Raw genomic sequence first — 17,126 nt, 5'->3', positions numbered from 1 at the left:
AAAACAGTAAACTGATGTAAGCCTGTTTTGTCAAGATCTAATGATAACTTGAAGAGCTTAAACAGTTGATGTACCACTGTGCGAAAGAAGAAGAGGAAAAGGGAAAGAGAAAATGGACTCAATGCTGCCTTTAGATGCATAATAAATATGATAGTCGTACACTTCGAGATTTCTTTAATATTATTTTGTATTTTATTATTTTGTATCATAATATTTTTATATATATTTTTTCGTTTTATTATTATATTTATTTTTCAGTAATATTTTTATAATTTATGTTTTTCATTTATTTCTTAATTTATTGTTTTTCATTTGATTTATATAATAATTATGTTTATTTCACTTTTTGATGATTTATTGCTTTAAGAAATTTTATTTATTTATTATATACTTATTTATGTAATATTTATATATTTTTTATTTATTTTTTAGTTATTATTTATTTCTTTATGTTTAAATTTATTTATTTAATTCCTTTTTTATTTATTTATACATTTATTAATTTTATTTATTTATTTATTTTTTGCTACAATTTATTTATTATTATTATCTCTTTTAATGCGTCACACGATTCGTGACAAAACCCTATTACCTCCTCGCAGTTGTTAAGCATATACAAAAAGAAAAAATAGAAAAAATGAATAAAAGCTAGGACCAACAGGTGCTGGGCATTCGACCGTTGATAAATTGATTGCTATATTTATCAAACTGTCGCCTTTCTGTCTGCCGTAATAAAATATATATTTGATCCGATTTGCAACAACAATGCCACAAATCGTACAACTTGCATGGCGTCAATTCAGAAACTTCGCCCTCAAAGCGGTTGTCAACGCGCTTGTCTGCAATCACAGGAGCAATTCAAATGCTCACAAAGGCAACACTTGAGCACTTGGATTCTATTACAGCAACACACACTCGCGCTCGCACTCACACCCACACACGCACACCCACATTACCTTTGTTATGGGGTTGGGCATGATTGATAAAATTGCGCGCATTGTTAGCCGCCGTCTTTGGGACCGGGAAGCCGCATAGTTGCCTTTCTCTTTTCACCGAATTATCGAGCACGTGTCGCAAATGTAGTTAAATTTATGATGTGAAGTGCCACACAATTTGCATAGCTTCCATACATCGCCACATACGCACACACAACCATAATTTCCGCTTACATTTCTCACGCGTTGATAAACAGAAGAAGAAAAAGTCACCATCCGCTCCCGCTAAATAGTTGCCATGACATCTTTAAGTTTCTTTTACAGTTTTTCCTCATCGATTTTCCCGCAGCCCCAGTAGTCCAGTAGCACTCGCAAATCGAGCACTTAAGAGCTCTGCCATATTGCAAACCTCAAGTTCGAGTCGACTGAGTGCACACACACCCGCACACACACACACACACACACTCACACACAATACCCAACACGAGGGCACTTGCCAAGGTTCCAACAGCATTTGACTTTGGCTGCGCAAATTATCATTAGTAGACTGTTTGGGGTCTAGAAGTGCTCTCCTATTGTTTTGGGTGGCTCTCAATGGTTGGTTAGCAGAACAGGTAACGTTTATTGGCACTTTGGTGGCAAACCCTCTTTAACATCAAAAGCGTTTTCAACAACTGGGCAATGCACTTAGTTCTCCAGAGAATTTCATTTTACAATGTTTGGCATAAGTGTTTGAGTCATGGTTTTCAACGTGCTTTGCAACGAATTCAATTCGAGCCTGAATCGTCGATCCTTAATTTTATTTCGAAAATTCAAAGCGCTTGCTAAAATGCTTACGAATGAAATTAAAAGAGATAGAGAGAGAGAGAGAGAGAGAGAGATAGAGATCGCGTCGAGAGAACACGCTTATGAACGCTTATTCAAAAAACTTTAGTTATTTCCCTCGGGTCACACACTCTGACAGACGCCCAGGCACACACATAGCTGTGTAGCACCCAGTCCCTACCTCACCCATCGGCCCTCCCTCCCACCCACACACATCTAAAAGCTGCCACAGACAAAGCACAATTGTTGTTGAGCTCTCTGAAAAGTTTTCGTTGAAACATTGCATTTATGCGGCCGAAAGTGCATTAAATATTTGCTCAGCAACAAAAGTAGCAGAAGAAGCAGGAGCAGCAGAATCTGCAGCTGCCCCCCTCGGGGAAGGTAACCTCATTATGCGCCATGTTTGCCAGAATTTTGCATATTTTCATAATACTTTCACCAGATTCTGCTTAGCTTTTATCTGCTGCATAGCCGAGGGCCCGCATGCAGCCGCACAAACATTGAAATTTTAATTATATTACGGCTCAAAAACTCTATACAATTTAGATATAAGTATCGTATCCTATACAGCTTGTACATTGTCCTGTGCATAATTATGCAAATGAATTGCCTGCTAGCAGTTGGCAGGGGGATGGGGGGCAGGGAGCTACATCTCTGGACACGTGCCAGCAGACAAAAAACAAACACTGCCAACTGCAAACAATTACCACAAATTTACACACACACACAGAGAGAAAGCAGTTGGGTCAGGCTGGGTATTATAAATTTGATAGATATATACATGGGTAGTTGGGATTAGGCATTTTATGTGGGCAGCTAAACAGTTAAGCTATACACAAATCTGTACAATATTTTATATAATTAACTTTTTAGGTCTGCAAGTTACTTAATTTATCGCAAAAATAATTTTAATATTTATATATGAGCACACTCCCAGACACACACATAGCCATACACACACATAGATGGGGAAAGGTAAAAAGTAGATAGTTTAAAAGGTTTGCAAGCAATTAGCGACAGCTCTAAAGGCCTAACAGCTGGTTAAAAGCGCGTTAACAGCGCATTAACAGAGCGGAAACATAGCGATAGTATAGGTTAGAAAAGAGCAGCAAAGATTAAGAGAAAGTGAAAGAGAATAAGAGAATTGGAAACGGGTATTTAGATAGGTTAGACTGGGGTCTTGACTTTACCTGAACATTTTAGACCCTGATGGTAAATGCCATAGAGTAGAGAACCACAATGGTCACAGAACGTGGGTCCTGCGTATGTAAATGGTTCGAAATGGTGCTGAGTTTTTGGTGAGTCCTTCAATATTATTTTGTTTGTTTTGTTTATCAATTTGAATGCGTGTAACGTGCCACAGTTTCGAGTAGTTTTTTAATATTTGTTTTTTTTTTTTGGTGAGCGATGTGATTTTGATAGATAATATTTTGTTTGGTACATGAAAATACAAAGTACAATTTATGGTAAATAAACAGAGAGCACGATGACAATAAAACATTGCTGAATGGACAATAAGCACAACTAACTTTAAGTCTAATAATTTTGGTTAGTATTAAATATTTGTTGCTTTTTTTTAAATTTTTTTTTAATTTGCATTCTACGTATTTTATCAAGTTACTTAACTTAACCAAAAGCTTTTATTATATTTGTGCAAACTCAGAATTTTCATGTGTGAATTTTGATTTAATTTTCTTTAAATTTTCAAACTCTTAAAAGTTCCCATTGAGTTCGAATTTATTTTTTTAGTTTTTACTCATTTTATTTGTATTCAACACATTTTAAATTCCATCTTTTTCTACAGTCACTTTCTTCTAAGTAATAAATATTCAATTTAATTTCTATTCCACATAATCCACATGTTAAACTCCGCTTAAACTTCATTGCAATTACATAAACCTCATATTATATTACCCTCAAACTTCGTTGCAATTAAAAAATTCTCTAGGCAAATTTTCTTTAAAATAAGCTCAGCTGCATTTACCCTATTTTAATTTTTTTTCCTGTCGTATAGAGTTAATATTATTGTCGTTAACATAAATAAACTCAGCCATGAGTTCATCTAAAATGTCACTACTCTCAACGTCGTGACATCTAATTCGAGTTGTGGCTCTGCGCTTGTGACAAGTCTTAGCCGGGTCAGCAGAAGCTGCACAAATATGAAATTCATGGTATGCTAAAAAGTCTAAATGACATTTTGGTAAGCCAACAGCCAAGCAGCTGACAGGAGCTTCAGGAGCCGAGCCATGACGGCTGAGTCGGGAATTTATTATTATATTTTTTTTGAACCGAAACCCTAAAATGACAGTTTAATTTGACAGTGCAACAAAACAAAATACCAAAAAGCGCTAGATGGATATAAAATGTATTTACTTTCTTTAGGAACATAAGTTTATAAAAGAATTTGGGATTCGCACACATGAAAATGCTGACCAAAAGCAAACAACTTAAAGCTAAAACCTAGTAAGTAAGTTAAGCTTGGGTTTAGTAGAGTATTATATATGGCGGCACTTACGGAATCAATGCCCTTATCCTTGCCAGGACATATAAAGGTGACGTATTCATGGCAACGCTTATGCACCACATAAGAGCAAACTGCAACGAAATAAAAGTCATGTATAGTTCCCTCTAAGCATTTGTAATCGCGCGTTCATTTACATACCTTGACACTGGAATCCCTGTTTGCCAAAGCCCCTGCAAAATGCCAATGCGAAATTAGTTAGAAATTAGTTAAATTACACGCAAAATGCGGCGCCTGCTAATTTGCTCTAATTGAATTGCTGTTGTTTGACTTTTGTGTGTGCGTGTATTATTTATATTATTTATATTTATTTATTAATGGTCGACAAAACGAGTGTCTTCCTCATTATTCAAAAGGTTGTACAATATAAGTATATTCTAAAAGCCTAGTTAAAGGATACAATTTTCTAAATAGCATCACCGACCGATGGAGGTGTTTTATTTGCCAGTCCGGCCAGCTGTGCCCCTTTTCACAGCTAATTTTGTCAGTGACGCTATTAGAGCCTACATCTAAGCAGAAGGTGTATTGGTGTCTTGGTGTCTTTGTGTGTGCGTGTGTGTGTGTGTGTGTGTGAGGGTGTGTGTGCTAAGCACTTTGCATAAATATTTAATTTGCCCGCACAGCAAATACTTATTAATCAATATGCTAATTTTTGCCAGGCACTTGCCAGTCACCAGCCATAAAATTCAATCAATATAATTAATATAGAAAAGCAAATGGGTTGCTTTACAGGTCAAAGGTCAAGCTTTCCAGCCAAACAGACAGAGACGGTTGTTTGGTGCTTTTGTAAGCTGCTTTTAAAACAATTTCTTATATTTTTACAATTTCCAGTTAAAAATATATATATATATATATATATATTTGTATTTAAAAAGTTGAACAATCTGAAGCATTTACTTTTTTATATATTTTTTATTATTTTTTTACATTTGCTACGGAGCTTATTTATTTATTGCGCTTGTTTTTAATGTACTTTGACAATTTCATAATCCAATATCCGTGGCAATTTAATTAATATTGAACTGTAAATTTGCCTTTTTGCGGCGCTCAATTTAATTATTTTACGAAATATTTGCAACTGTCAATTAAATTGTAATCAAGTTTTAACAACATTTTTATTTTAACATTCGAAATTAAAAATTGACAACAGAAATTTGCAATGCGAAATTAATGTTCGATACCAATCGATATCGAACTCTTGTTTTTTGAGAATATCTTCGAAACAAGAGACATACAATTTGTTATGTAGACTCTTGTATAGTAAACACACATCCAGAGTATTTCACAGTTTGAAAATTTCCTGCCATTCCCCAGATTATTGTAAAATCGCACATTTTCGAGGCACAGTCTTGAGCTTTGGGATAAACGCACATTTAAATGTCATATTTATGCACTGACAATTTCATACACATCGGATATTAAGCATCGAAGTTATTCAAGACTGCATTTCTTATAGAGTGGAGCTTAAGGACAATCGCGTAAGTGTAAGCTGCGCAACAAGCGGCGCAAGCCGTATGTGTGTGCTTATGCGTGTTTTTGTGCATGTTTGTTTACATAAATGCAGCTGAGCGATGCGTTCAGGGTATCTACTCGTCTCGCAGGCCCGACTAAAGAACTCTTACAGTTCTTCTTTCCATTTGTCACTGCGCCTGCAGGCATGTGTGTGTGTATGTGTGTGTGTTTTACTTATTTGTGTTGGCCACTTTTAAGCTTAAGCACAACGTCCCTGGGTCCAGTTAGCTGAGCTGGTTCGCTTGTAAAGGGGCTTATGTGCCCGGCGATGGCAAAGAGTGCCCGCATTAGTTAGGCATATTCCATAAGCCATAAATGCCTTGACCACAAGCCGCTTATCGACTGAACCCAGGCCTTAACCCGCCCTACAGCCCCACCCGCCTGCAAACAGATTGCACATGTGGCATATAAATAAATATAAATGTATAAACCGTGTATATCGCACGCCCAGCCCATTTTCTCCATTGCCCCGGTGTCCAGCGATTTGCATTCTTATGCACTGGCAGCGGGTACTTTTGGTTCAACCCGGAACATATGTAAATATATATATATATATATACCTTGCATAGATTAAATTGGCTATGAATATGTATTTTGTAAGATATGCCACGATATGCCACAAGCGTATTTCAACTTCGGCTTGGCGCAGCAAAATTTATTCTTTGCAATTTTTGTTGCACAAACAATTAAAAGAAAAACGTGTTTTAAACATTATTTTAAACGCATTATAAAATGAAAATATTGCGGCTGCGTGGCAATTGACATTATCCGATTAGCCCGAAATGACAATTACACAACATTTTCACAGCTTGTTTCCCGAGGCGCATTTTTCAGTTTATATTTTAATTAATTTCTATTTTAGTTTAATTACATTTGAAATGAGCAAGCAAACGAGCTCATTTCAAATATTTGTCAATGCGACAGTTTGTCATTTGTGCATTTTTCAGTTTGCGCGTTTTTGTTTGCGCATCAAATGAAGTGGAAAAGCAATTTCCAAGCGCCGCGCCTGCAGTTATGCTACAATTTTTTTTATCAGCAGTTGCCTTGCTTGGTTTTCCCGCTGCCGCACATTTTGTTTTTCCTGCATTTTTCAATTTTTAATTAAGCGCATTTCTGCAGCACGCAAACAAAAAGAAAACAACAACAAAAATGTGCGGCAAACAAAAAGAAAATAAATAAAGCGAAAAAAAGAAGAAAATTGTTTGCAATCCGAGTTAATTTAACACGCAAGCAAAAACGTTAAAGTGCACGCTAGAGATTTAAGATTGAGTTAAAAAGTTACGCAGATAAAACTTTACGAACTCGTGACTTGCATTTCAAATTAACCAAATGATTTAGAGCTTGGCAACTTAAAACACGAAATTATGAAAATTTATGAAAAGTTATTAATATATTGTAAATATATTTTTCGTCTCCATATTAACTTCTTACTTTGAGTATCAAAAAAAACATTTTCTTATTGACTGTCTTAAAGCGTTCAAAGCTCTTGATCGAAAAAAAGGAATTTGTGGAACTGTAACGGAAATTTAAAAGAAAAAATACGTTGAACAAAACATTTGCAATAAAAATATATATATTGATTGATATTTTAAAAATATATCAAGAAAGTATCTTTAAAAGCAAAAACGCCTTGTGAAAAACTTTATAAGTCATTAAACGCTGTCGCAGCTTCAGAATGCAAGCTTTTGCATTAATTCAAGCTTCATACCTTACATCAAAAGATCAAAAGCTTGACACGTTGCAACAAAATCGAAAGCTGCGATTGATAGCAGCTTCACACTTTAAGAAACTCTATTTAAAGATTCAATTAGCTTTTGATCAGAAGCTCAGATTTATAACAAAAATGTGAATCCAAGCTAAAAAATTAAAAATATTGAACCAGCACGTTGGTTCGATATCAAAAAGCTCTTTATTTATTCAAATGCTGCTGCCTGTTTTCCACTTATCGAATATTTCCGTGCTTTCAGCTCGTGTCATTACAGTTTATTGTAGGCAATCAATAATTGTGATAACATTTTTTACTTCCTTTTTGGCATTTGCGTTATTTATATTACCCATGCATCAAATTTTCATTTGACATATTATTTTGCTTATCGCAGATAAAACCTAACAATTTATGAATTTGCTTTTAAATTTCACAAATGCAGTCGCTATCGGGAAAATTGCTGCAAACATTTTCATAAACAAATTGTTAGCAAACACTTTCGTTATCCGATTTGGTAAAAACATAAAACAGCCAACCGCCTCCACCTGCTGAGCCATAAAAAACGTGTTAACCTGAGTGCATTTAGATGGGAATATATCTTGAGTATATCAAAAATAAAAAACAGCGTGCGGTAATTGAGAGTTGATATATTTTTAATACCCTGTATTGGATTAAGAGAAAGCATGTAAAGTTGTTTAGGTCATTGCGACCCATAAGATCTAAAAGTTCCTCTCTCATCGGAGATATAGGCTTGTTTATATATACACATACCTGAATGCCAATCTTAATACATTAATATTGATCAGATCAATGAGATCTAAAAGTTTCTTTCTCATCGGAGACATAGCATTAATAATGGGTATAACGCCATTTTTATGCTATATATTCATTTAATTTAAGTCAGAGAATAAATACAAAATATATTAAAATGTATTTTTCATTTCTGAGTAACGAAGCAGAGCTGCGGCTTACGTGTGCGTGAAAAAGGTGTGGCCTCACGCTGCAGCAGCTCGAAGCTGGGTACAGGGTATCTACAAATCAATTACACTCGACCCATCACTTTTTGTTGTTTTCATTTATTTTTTGTTTTCTCGGCTCTGTTATGCAAATTTCGTGGCATAAACACGGCGGCAATTTTCACTTGATACACCCAAAACAGTTAGCCACCTGGGGGCGCACAGGCAACCGCCCCTATCCCCACCCTGTACCCCATAGTCGCACCTGGCTTGCCTGCTGTGGCGCCTCATTTGGTTGCGTTGGCTACGTGCCTGCAACGCCTTTTGTGACGTGTGCACCCAAAGAGCCAACACTATTAATTAAAAAGCCGAAACGGGTCCCGAAACGAATCGCGAGTTGTAACTCAAGTTGTTAATTAGCTGCTGTTGGCCAAAAGAGGCGTACGCAATGTGGCCAATAGACAACAGGCGACAACAGGCGGCAACAACAGCAGAGTATCTACGCATCTGTAAGTATCGCCAAATGTATCTTTCAGCGTTTTGTTGTTGTTGTCGCTTTTGTTGTCTCAGTTTCACATGGCTTAGTTGCGTTTTGGGTCTGGCTTCTTTTTGGTCATAGTCAGATCGTTGAGCCGCATTTTAAGCAGCAATTAATTTAATTATTGGCTAAATGTTTTATGGCAATTAGCTAAGAGGCAGCGTCACGCCCCAAATGCTGGGCGACACACAGCCTCCCATAGACTTGTTGACATGTGCCCACCTCCTCGGGAGTCCAACAGCCATTTTCCAATTAATTGTCTTGTCATTTTCATTGTGTGGCTTTTAACTGTCAACGCAATGATTAGGCCTTTGACATTTGCAAGCATTTTCGCAGCACATTGTGTATTTTAAATTTGAATTAATTAAAATGAAAGCCGAACAAACTTTTACCAAAGTTGTCGCCAAACTATGAATATTGTTTTCAATTCATTTAATTTTAATTAACTAGCCGAATATTTAAATATGCATATTTACAATCAATTAGTTTTCCTTTTTGTGTATGTGGAAGGCTCTGAGAAATCGATGAAAATGTAATATTTAAATTCAACGCCCCAGAAAAGGTGGAATGGACAAGCCTTAAAGGACACAGCTTTGGATCGTAAGTTTTTATGATAATCGGAAGCTCACAGCTTACAACAGGTCTTACAACTCCCGAACAAGACTTTAATAAGCTTTTGGGCTAAAGCTCTGGTGCTTATCTATGAACTTCAATGTAGTTTTGCTTTAACTCTTTGCGAATTATAAACAAAAACCAATCAAAAGCTGAAGTTAATACTATTAAATCTTAATAAGCTACTTTTGTATATTTCAATAGCAGCCATATTCAAAATATTGATATCTGAATGCGAAATAACAAAATGATTTACTAGCAATATAAAATTTATATGCTCCATATATATATCGTAAGAAATACCTACAACCATGCGTATCCCGATTGATAGCCGCTGTAAGAACAAAACAATAATATTTTTAAATATAGTTGAGTGACAACTTATTGGTTCATTGGCAGACTACGCAAATGTTTGCTAAGGTTTTGCGGTACCAACACGCTCTAAGCGGGGCGTCGAAAAATTATTATTATGGTCTGGCAGGGGAACTGAAACCTAATGCGCATGAGATTGGTTCATAATCCACAAGCCGAACGGAAGGGAAAGCGGGTAAGCAGGAAGAGCCACAGGAAAGGTAACAGGAACCGAAATCGGAGTTGGGGTTGACCGAAAAATTTGTATTTCTTGTGTTTATTTTGTATGCATAACAATAGATTAGGCAAGATTTTGAGAACGGGCTTTACCTAAATTAAATATTACACTGGCAGGGCAGACTACAAAATGTTGTGCCTGTGACCTTTTTATACGTTTGCAGTGGGTATTACAATTTGGCTATGAAATATGTGACGCATGTGGAAGAAGTCCGCAGACCATATATATTCTTGAACCGTATCAGTAAGGGAGTCGACATATGCGTTCATATATTCCCCAGAGTGTGGATGAATCTGAGCATAGATCAGGCTTTTTAGTACAGGCAGCATATAGTTGGCAGGTAGCTGGTTCGAATTCCTTTATACTATATATAATATTAATCAGCATTTATGAGCTTCCAAATCCGTATCAACATCAGCCAACTATATTATATAGGATTTTCTGTAGCATCGAAAATAAGGTATGGAAATCTTTGGCATATTTGTTAGGGCATTCAATCTTCGTATATTCGATATCAATTATTCTTTCTTGCTGAGCTTTTCAACTGGATTCCATTGCAATGTCATTAGCTTGGCTTTAATGTGTGGCTGTTTTTGTTGTAGTTGCTACCATTCGCTGCTCTGTCGATAGACAAAATATCGATTGACGTAGGCTGCTTAGTTATGTCGCCGATTTTGCTGCCGCGGCGTAGACCCACAAGTGCGAACGCGTGCCGCGTGTGCCGCATAAAACATAAATTCGAAGAACCATATACCACAGTACTCATTAATTTCAAAACAAGCAACAGCAAAAGGCACCAAAGCTCTCAAATTGGGAAAGTTTTAGCTTAAGCTGAGCGCTTCTTTAATGAAAAATTCTGTTTTTTTCTTGACATTAGCGATAATATATATGTATATATATGACTATATATATGGAAAACTGAAATGTTGAGAGCTATAGAGTTTCTTAGTCAAGCTTAGAAACAATAGTTTTTGTTTACAGTTCAACGAATTTTCAGAATTTTTGACTTCAAATAATAATTATATTAATTTTTTATTTTTTCCTTGCCTAGAAATCTATTTATTACGAGGAGCATAGCTTAAAGGGGGTTTTAAAATGATTAAGATAGCTTTTCTATTAAAAAATAGAAACTTTGAGTTGAATTTATTTAATTATCTATTAATTTTTCCAATTTCGTCGAAATTGTTTGTTTTTATGCAGAAACAGCTTTCTAAGCTGATTCCGCTTAGCTTAATATGTTAGCATTGATGCTTAAACCAGTTGGGAATTTTAAGAATAGCGATAGTTTAAGCATTTGTACGTTAGCCAATCTATTTCGCAGCATACCCAAATACTGTTCTATTTAATTAAAACTGTTTAATTTACTTACCAGATGAAATCCTTGCAATGGGAACAGAATGTGGGTTGTTTAAAGAAGCGTGCGATGAAGCAATGATCCTTGACATTGAAGACATTCTTCTTCTTGAGAGCTCCTTTGCGCAGACGCGACTTCATTTTGTTTTCGCCCGCGGCCTCGCCCTCCGCACCCTGGCCCTGGCTCTGTTGGTCGCCATTGTTGTCGCTGCTGTTCTCTGACATGTTTTGTTGTTGCTTCGGTTGTTGTTGGATTTGTTGTTGCTGCTGCTGTTGTTGTTGTTATTGTTGTTGTTGTTGTTGTTGTTGCTTAGTTGTTGCACTTTACAAATTGGTGGTTTAATTTATTGTTGTTTTGATTGACTTGTGGTTGTTGTTCTTTTTGTTGTTGCTTCATTTGATACACTTTCAGCTCTGTCTGGCTTCGTTTACTGTTGCGTTTTCTTTCTTCTTTTATGGTTAAGTATTTCTTTGGCTTTAGTTATTTAGTTGCTGTTGTTGTTGTTTTATAATGACGGCCAAATTTAAAAGCCAGAAACTGAAGATCGTATAAAGTAAATACTATTTTATTGAATGCAAATTTTAATTTATACTCGAATTGCTTTTAAAGTCAAAACAAACGGCACATAAATAAAAACCTGCATAATTGTAAATATTTTAAAATTAAAATTTTGCAAACGCACGTGGCTTGAATCTCATGTTCAAATGCCAGAAACAATAAAAATATAAACAAATTTCGCTTAATTGGCTTTAATTTTAATTATGGGCACAGTTCATTAGCTTAATATTAGTTGTTGTTGTTGTATTTATTCATTTTATCGCTTATGATTGAATATATAAATAATTTGCATTTATTTTTATTTTTATTTATCATTGTTTCTGTTTTTTTTTTGTTTATGCACGCGCGTGCTTAAAAAAAGCGATATAATTTTTTGGCATATTATTAATTCTTTTTCTTTTTGCATATGCTTTGTTACTATTTATTTCTTTTTGTTTTCAGTGCCAAATTCGCTCTCTTAAATAGACACGTTTCGTTGCTGCTGTCCCCTCGACGCCCCTCTGGGCCCTAGCAGTGAGTGGCGCTGTTAACCGTTAATAGAAAAAATCTATAAAAATTATATTAAATTAACAGGCAGTCAGCTAAATACATATGTTAACATATGCAAATACGTGTATGTGTGTGTGTGTGTGTGTGGAGTGTGTGTGTAGGACTAGCAACAGTTACAGCAATCGCAAGCAAAGCTGTAAAATGTTGTTGCTCCTCTGTTTGTTTTTATTATTATTTTTTTGGGATTTGTCAATCTTTAGCTTTTTTATTTGCACGATGCCTTACGCCGTTTGTTTACTTTTTTTATGGCACTCTTGCACTCGCACTCACATCGGCGCTCGCTTTGGCGCTCTCGCTCGCACTCGCACTAAAATTCGCAGGAGCAACTGGCTTCGCGTGCTCGCCAAGACGTTGTGAGTGTGCAAATAATTTCAAACGCTGTTAAAAGCGCACACAGCCTGTCCCCTAGTTGAGCACTGTGGTGAGTTTAACACACAAGCACAGGTGAAGAGAGCGAGAGCGCGCGCTTATCTTGCACTCACACTCACACACAGACACACATACACACTTGTTGTTGACAACAGTTGTAAGGGGCGCCTCTTGTTTTCTTTTTAGTCGCTCTTTTCTTTGCTTCGGACGCTGCTCTGTGACAGCACGTGCGCTTCGCTCGAGTCTCAAACGCGTTCTGATGACACAGGCAGCCATTTTGTGCTCTGCTTGCCATTTACCATAGCAAGCTTTTGAGCGTTGCGCTGTCGCTGCTAACTAACAGCCGGTTGAAATGCCAACTGTTATATTCATGTTATACGCTGCGAATATACATTGTTTCCATTGATAAATAAAAACAAACAAACGCTGATCGCATTTGACATCATTTAACCGCTAATTGTCGCGACTGCCCGAAACGTGTTAATGCCGAGTTTCGTTTTTTTTTTTTTTATTTTTTTGTGCGGCGTCTCGTTGCTCAATTAAGCTGATAAATACATGTGAGCGCTGCTAAAGCGACTTTTAAACACAACAAAATCAATTAGATCGCTTGCAACGTAAAAGAAAAGCGTTGCCCAGTTTCCCACGAAGCTGGAATACCCTTTCTAATAGCATTTAGTCCCGATATTATGCACATAAGTTTATTGCTTCACACAGACAAAGTCTAGTACTGATTTATTTTGAAATGTACATCACATGTTAAGTAACCATGGCTTAGTTAATAGCAATCGCTGTTATTATACATTATGTTGTTAGCCCATGAAAAACATACCGATTGGTTAGTGTAACTGGCTGTTCGATTGATCAACGGTTTTTCTGGTAAGCTAATAACTAGAACTGTCTCGTACTTATGACTTTGTGTCGAACTACTTGTATTTACGTGCCCCAACCGCAACCTTCGAGTGTTGCGTGTTTTTTATTAGCGCTCAAGTGCAAAATCTGATAGCCAAGTGTCACGTTTCGTGTGTGGGGCACCGAGAAACGGTCAAAACTATTGCGGCTAATGCAGTAATTATTTATGCATACATTCTATAAAGATATAGGAAAGAGCTGAACATAAATACATCAACTTTTGCCGCTCTCGTTTTGACGGCCCCTAATAAAAATGCCAAATATTTGGATAAATCTCATACATTTAAAACGCAAACACACACATACTCATTTATACACGATATGTAAATTGTGGCAATAATTTACATGAAATGGCAAGAAAATGGAATTTGATTTTATGTTATTTTTTTTTTGTCTGCTGGTTAATATTGTAGCAATGCCGCATAAGAGCATGTTGTTTTCAAACGAAAGAGGAAGCAAACATACATAAAATAATAAGAGTTTTGTTTAGTTTTCCGATTTATGCAGTCATAAATTTCAATGAAAGCCACAAGCCAATTAAAACCCATTAAGGATGCGTTGAGTGCCAGAGATAATTATACAAACTGTAGTCACATGTTTCAACTCATAGCCAAAGATTACAAAGTAGTTCAAGGGCTTTTCTGCTTAGCCTCACTTGTTTATTTGTTTCAGAAACTTCAAAAATGAAAGTACTTTTACTTTTTCAAGTTTAAGAGAAAAAAACTCTGGCTATGCGAATTCAATTCGCACATCATTCGTCTTAGGCTCAGCTCTTTAGCTACTTCTCAGGTAAGTGTGTCCGCAGGCTTTACCCACGTTTTTTATGTTCACCTTCTTTCAATGCTTTTTCTACCCTTCTGCGTAAAGCGGGCTATCATTTATATCAAATGCGAGGGAAGTTCGTACAATTTTCATGATATTTATATATTTTTTTTTTTATTTGTATGTATATCTCGGAGTCTCAAATGATTTATTGAAGATCAAATTGTGAAAATAAATAAAAATAATTGTAATCCATAAACTCTTAATAAAAAATATATTTAAAAAATATATTTAAAAATCTAGATGTAAATAATAAAATATTCAAAATATCTAAAAATGTTTAATAAACAACCTTTTTTTTTTAAATCTTAAAAAATATTTATTGCATTAAAAATATATATTCAAAAGTCAATTAAAATGTGTAATACAAAATTTTTAAATCGCGCATGAAAAATAATTTACCAAATATCGCTTTCTATAGAACAGCCCTCGCAAAGCTCGTCGCTTGTTTGGCAAAGCAGTCACGAAAAAAATGTATATCTAAACAATTAAATGATATTTTGTTTGCGTTTGTGACGTCATTTGTGCAGCTGGATAAAAACAATTTGCTAATTACGGCGAGCAATAAAAATAATTTAGCATGTAAATGCAACAAAAACAGAAAACAAATAGCAACAAAAACAAATGTTAACAACCAAAACGCCAAAGACAGCGGCAAAATGTAGAATTCATGAAAATTCTACACGCACAAATGAAATTGATGGGCGTCAAAGCTATTTGTGGGCGTGGCACACGCAATTAAGGTAATCAGAGCGGCAACAACAAAACAAAGCAAACCAACAGCCGCACGAGATAAATCATTAGCAGGTTTTTTATTTTATTTAACACATTTTTTACGAATTTTTAGTTATTGATAATTCCTATTTTTTTAATATTTAACTGCAAAATATTTTGCTTGTAATTGAGATATCATTTTATTTAATTATCAATCCACACACTTTTGCAGTTTTAGTTACAATTTTTGTATTTATTTATATTTGTTTCCTCCTGTTTTCTGTAGTCCCTAATTTGAGTTTTTAGCCTTTGACTAATTATTGAAATTATTACCACAAATTAATGAAATTTGATTGATCCATTTTATTTATTTTTTTTTTAAATTTTTTATTAAAATTTTATTTATTTTATTTAATGAAATTTATTTACTTAAAATACATTTTTTTTTTTCAATTTATGTTACATATGTATGCAATTTATTAACAAAATGTTTTTCTTATCTATATAATATTTTTATATCCCAATTTGTAGTTATTCGTTCATTACCAATTTTTTTTTTAATGGATATTATTTTATTTTTATTATATAAGCAGAATATTTTTATTATATTTCAAAATTATCTCTTCATTATTATCTATCTTTATTATTTGTTTGTATTTACATAATTGTATAAATATATATTTTAATATTATTTATATTATTTTTTCATCTCATTTGGGATCCATTTGTTCGTTATGATTTATCATTTGTATTTGTTTTTTTTTTGTTTTTTTTTTTTACATAATTTTTATGTTTACTTTAGTTCCATTATATTTTTATTTGTTTTTGGTTCTTTTCGATTTACTACACATTTTTGTGTTCGCAATTTTCACTATGTACTTATTATAATTTTTATTCCTCTTGCGTCTGTGATTATATATATATATATAATATTTTCTCTTATTATTTTATATTCTTTTGTATTTTTCGCGTATTAATTGAATTTACGCCAAAAAATGAGCATCGCGTCGCTTCTTAATTGAATTCTTTTGTTAGTTTTTGCCGCTTTGTCAATTGAGGTAAAGCAAATAACACACACTTGCACACACACGCAAACGCGCAGTCTAGAGCGCGAGAGCTGCACACACACGCAGGCACACAGACGCTGTGCCACATTTGATTAAATAAGAGATTCGCCGCATGCAACAAATGTTCCAGCAATTTGCTACCGAAATCGAATCAATCATCGATCGCTAATGGAGGTGGAAATCGTGGAAATCGATGCCGCCTGCCGTTATAAAAAGCACTTAACGAGTCACTGAGAACCGTTCGTCCGCACCGCCATGTCCCCTTAGCCGCGACCCGTGCCCTCGCTCCACACTTGTTTACGTACGTTTGCCGCTGGGTCTTCGTATCGTTCAGATACAGATACAATTCAAGTCTGTCTGCCCCACAAAAACGAACGCTGGTCAGTCGCTGATCTTCACAGCAGCCGGCAGCCGGCAGAGCAGTCAGCGTCGCAGTCACGGTCGCAGCCGGCGTCGCTGCCCGTCGATTTGTTATGACAGGCCACACCGGTTCGACGCTTGCGACGACCGACGCGACGATTGGCCCACTGCGCAAGCCGACAGCAAACAGGCAATGTTCAATTGCGCGCGGGCATTGTTTGTAGGGTATAC

The 17,126-nt window shown here is 35.5% G+C and overlaps 1 protein-coding gene across 14 annotated transcripts in view; it reads right to left on the bottom strand.

Annotated features, from left to right (window-relative positions):
• Pkc53E (Protein C kinase 53E) overlaps positions 1–16,858 on the bottom strand; it is a 31,159-nt gene extending 14,301 nt beyond the window's left edge. For 3 of the 14 annotated variants that reach the window (XR_011417053.1, XM_070210574.1, XM_070210567.1), the window contains exons 1-6: positions 12,880–13,292; positions 11,563–12,084; positions 9,912–9,938; positions 4,423–4,454; positions 4,276–4,355; positions 2,951–3,065 (exon numbers count right to left, since the gene is read on the bottom strand). Coding sequence is in view for 13 of the 14 variants with exons in the window: in XM_070210574.1 (XP_070066675.1) it covers positions 2,951–3,065; positions 4,276–4,355; positions 4,423–4,454; positions 9,912–9,938; positions 11,563–11,771 (463 nt within the window). In the remaining variant the exon portion in view is untranslated. Of the gene's footprint in view, positions 1–2,950; positions 3,066–4,275; positions 4,356–4,422; positions 4,455–9,911; positions 9,939–11,562; positions 12,162–12,879; positions 13,293–16,840 lie in introns of those variants that run through there. The other 11 variants (XM_070210573.1, XM_070210568.1, XM_070210569.1 and 8 more) reach the window with 11 other exon arrangements.
• Positions 16,859–17,126: the final 268 nt, after the last annotated feature.

The sequence above is a fragment of the Drosophila virilis genome, chromosome 5 (assembly GCF_030788295.1).
Source record: "Drosophila virilis strain 15010-1051.87 chromosome 5, Dvir_AGI_RSII-ME, whole genome shotgun sequence".
Lineage (NCBI taxonomy): Eukaryota > Metazoa > Arthropoda > Insecta > Diptera > Drosophilidae > Drosophila > Drosophila virilis.
Note: the sequence above shows the minus strand (reverse complement) of the source record. Positions and strands in the feature narration are given on the sequence as shown.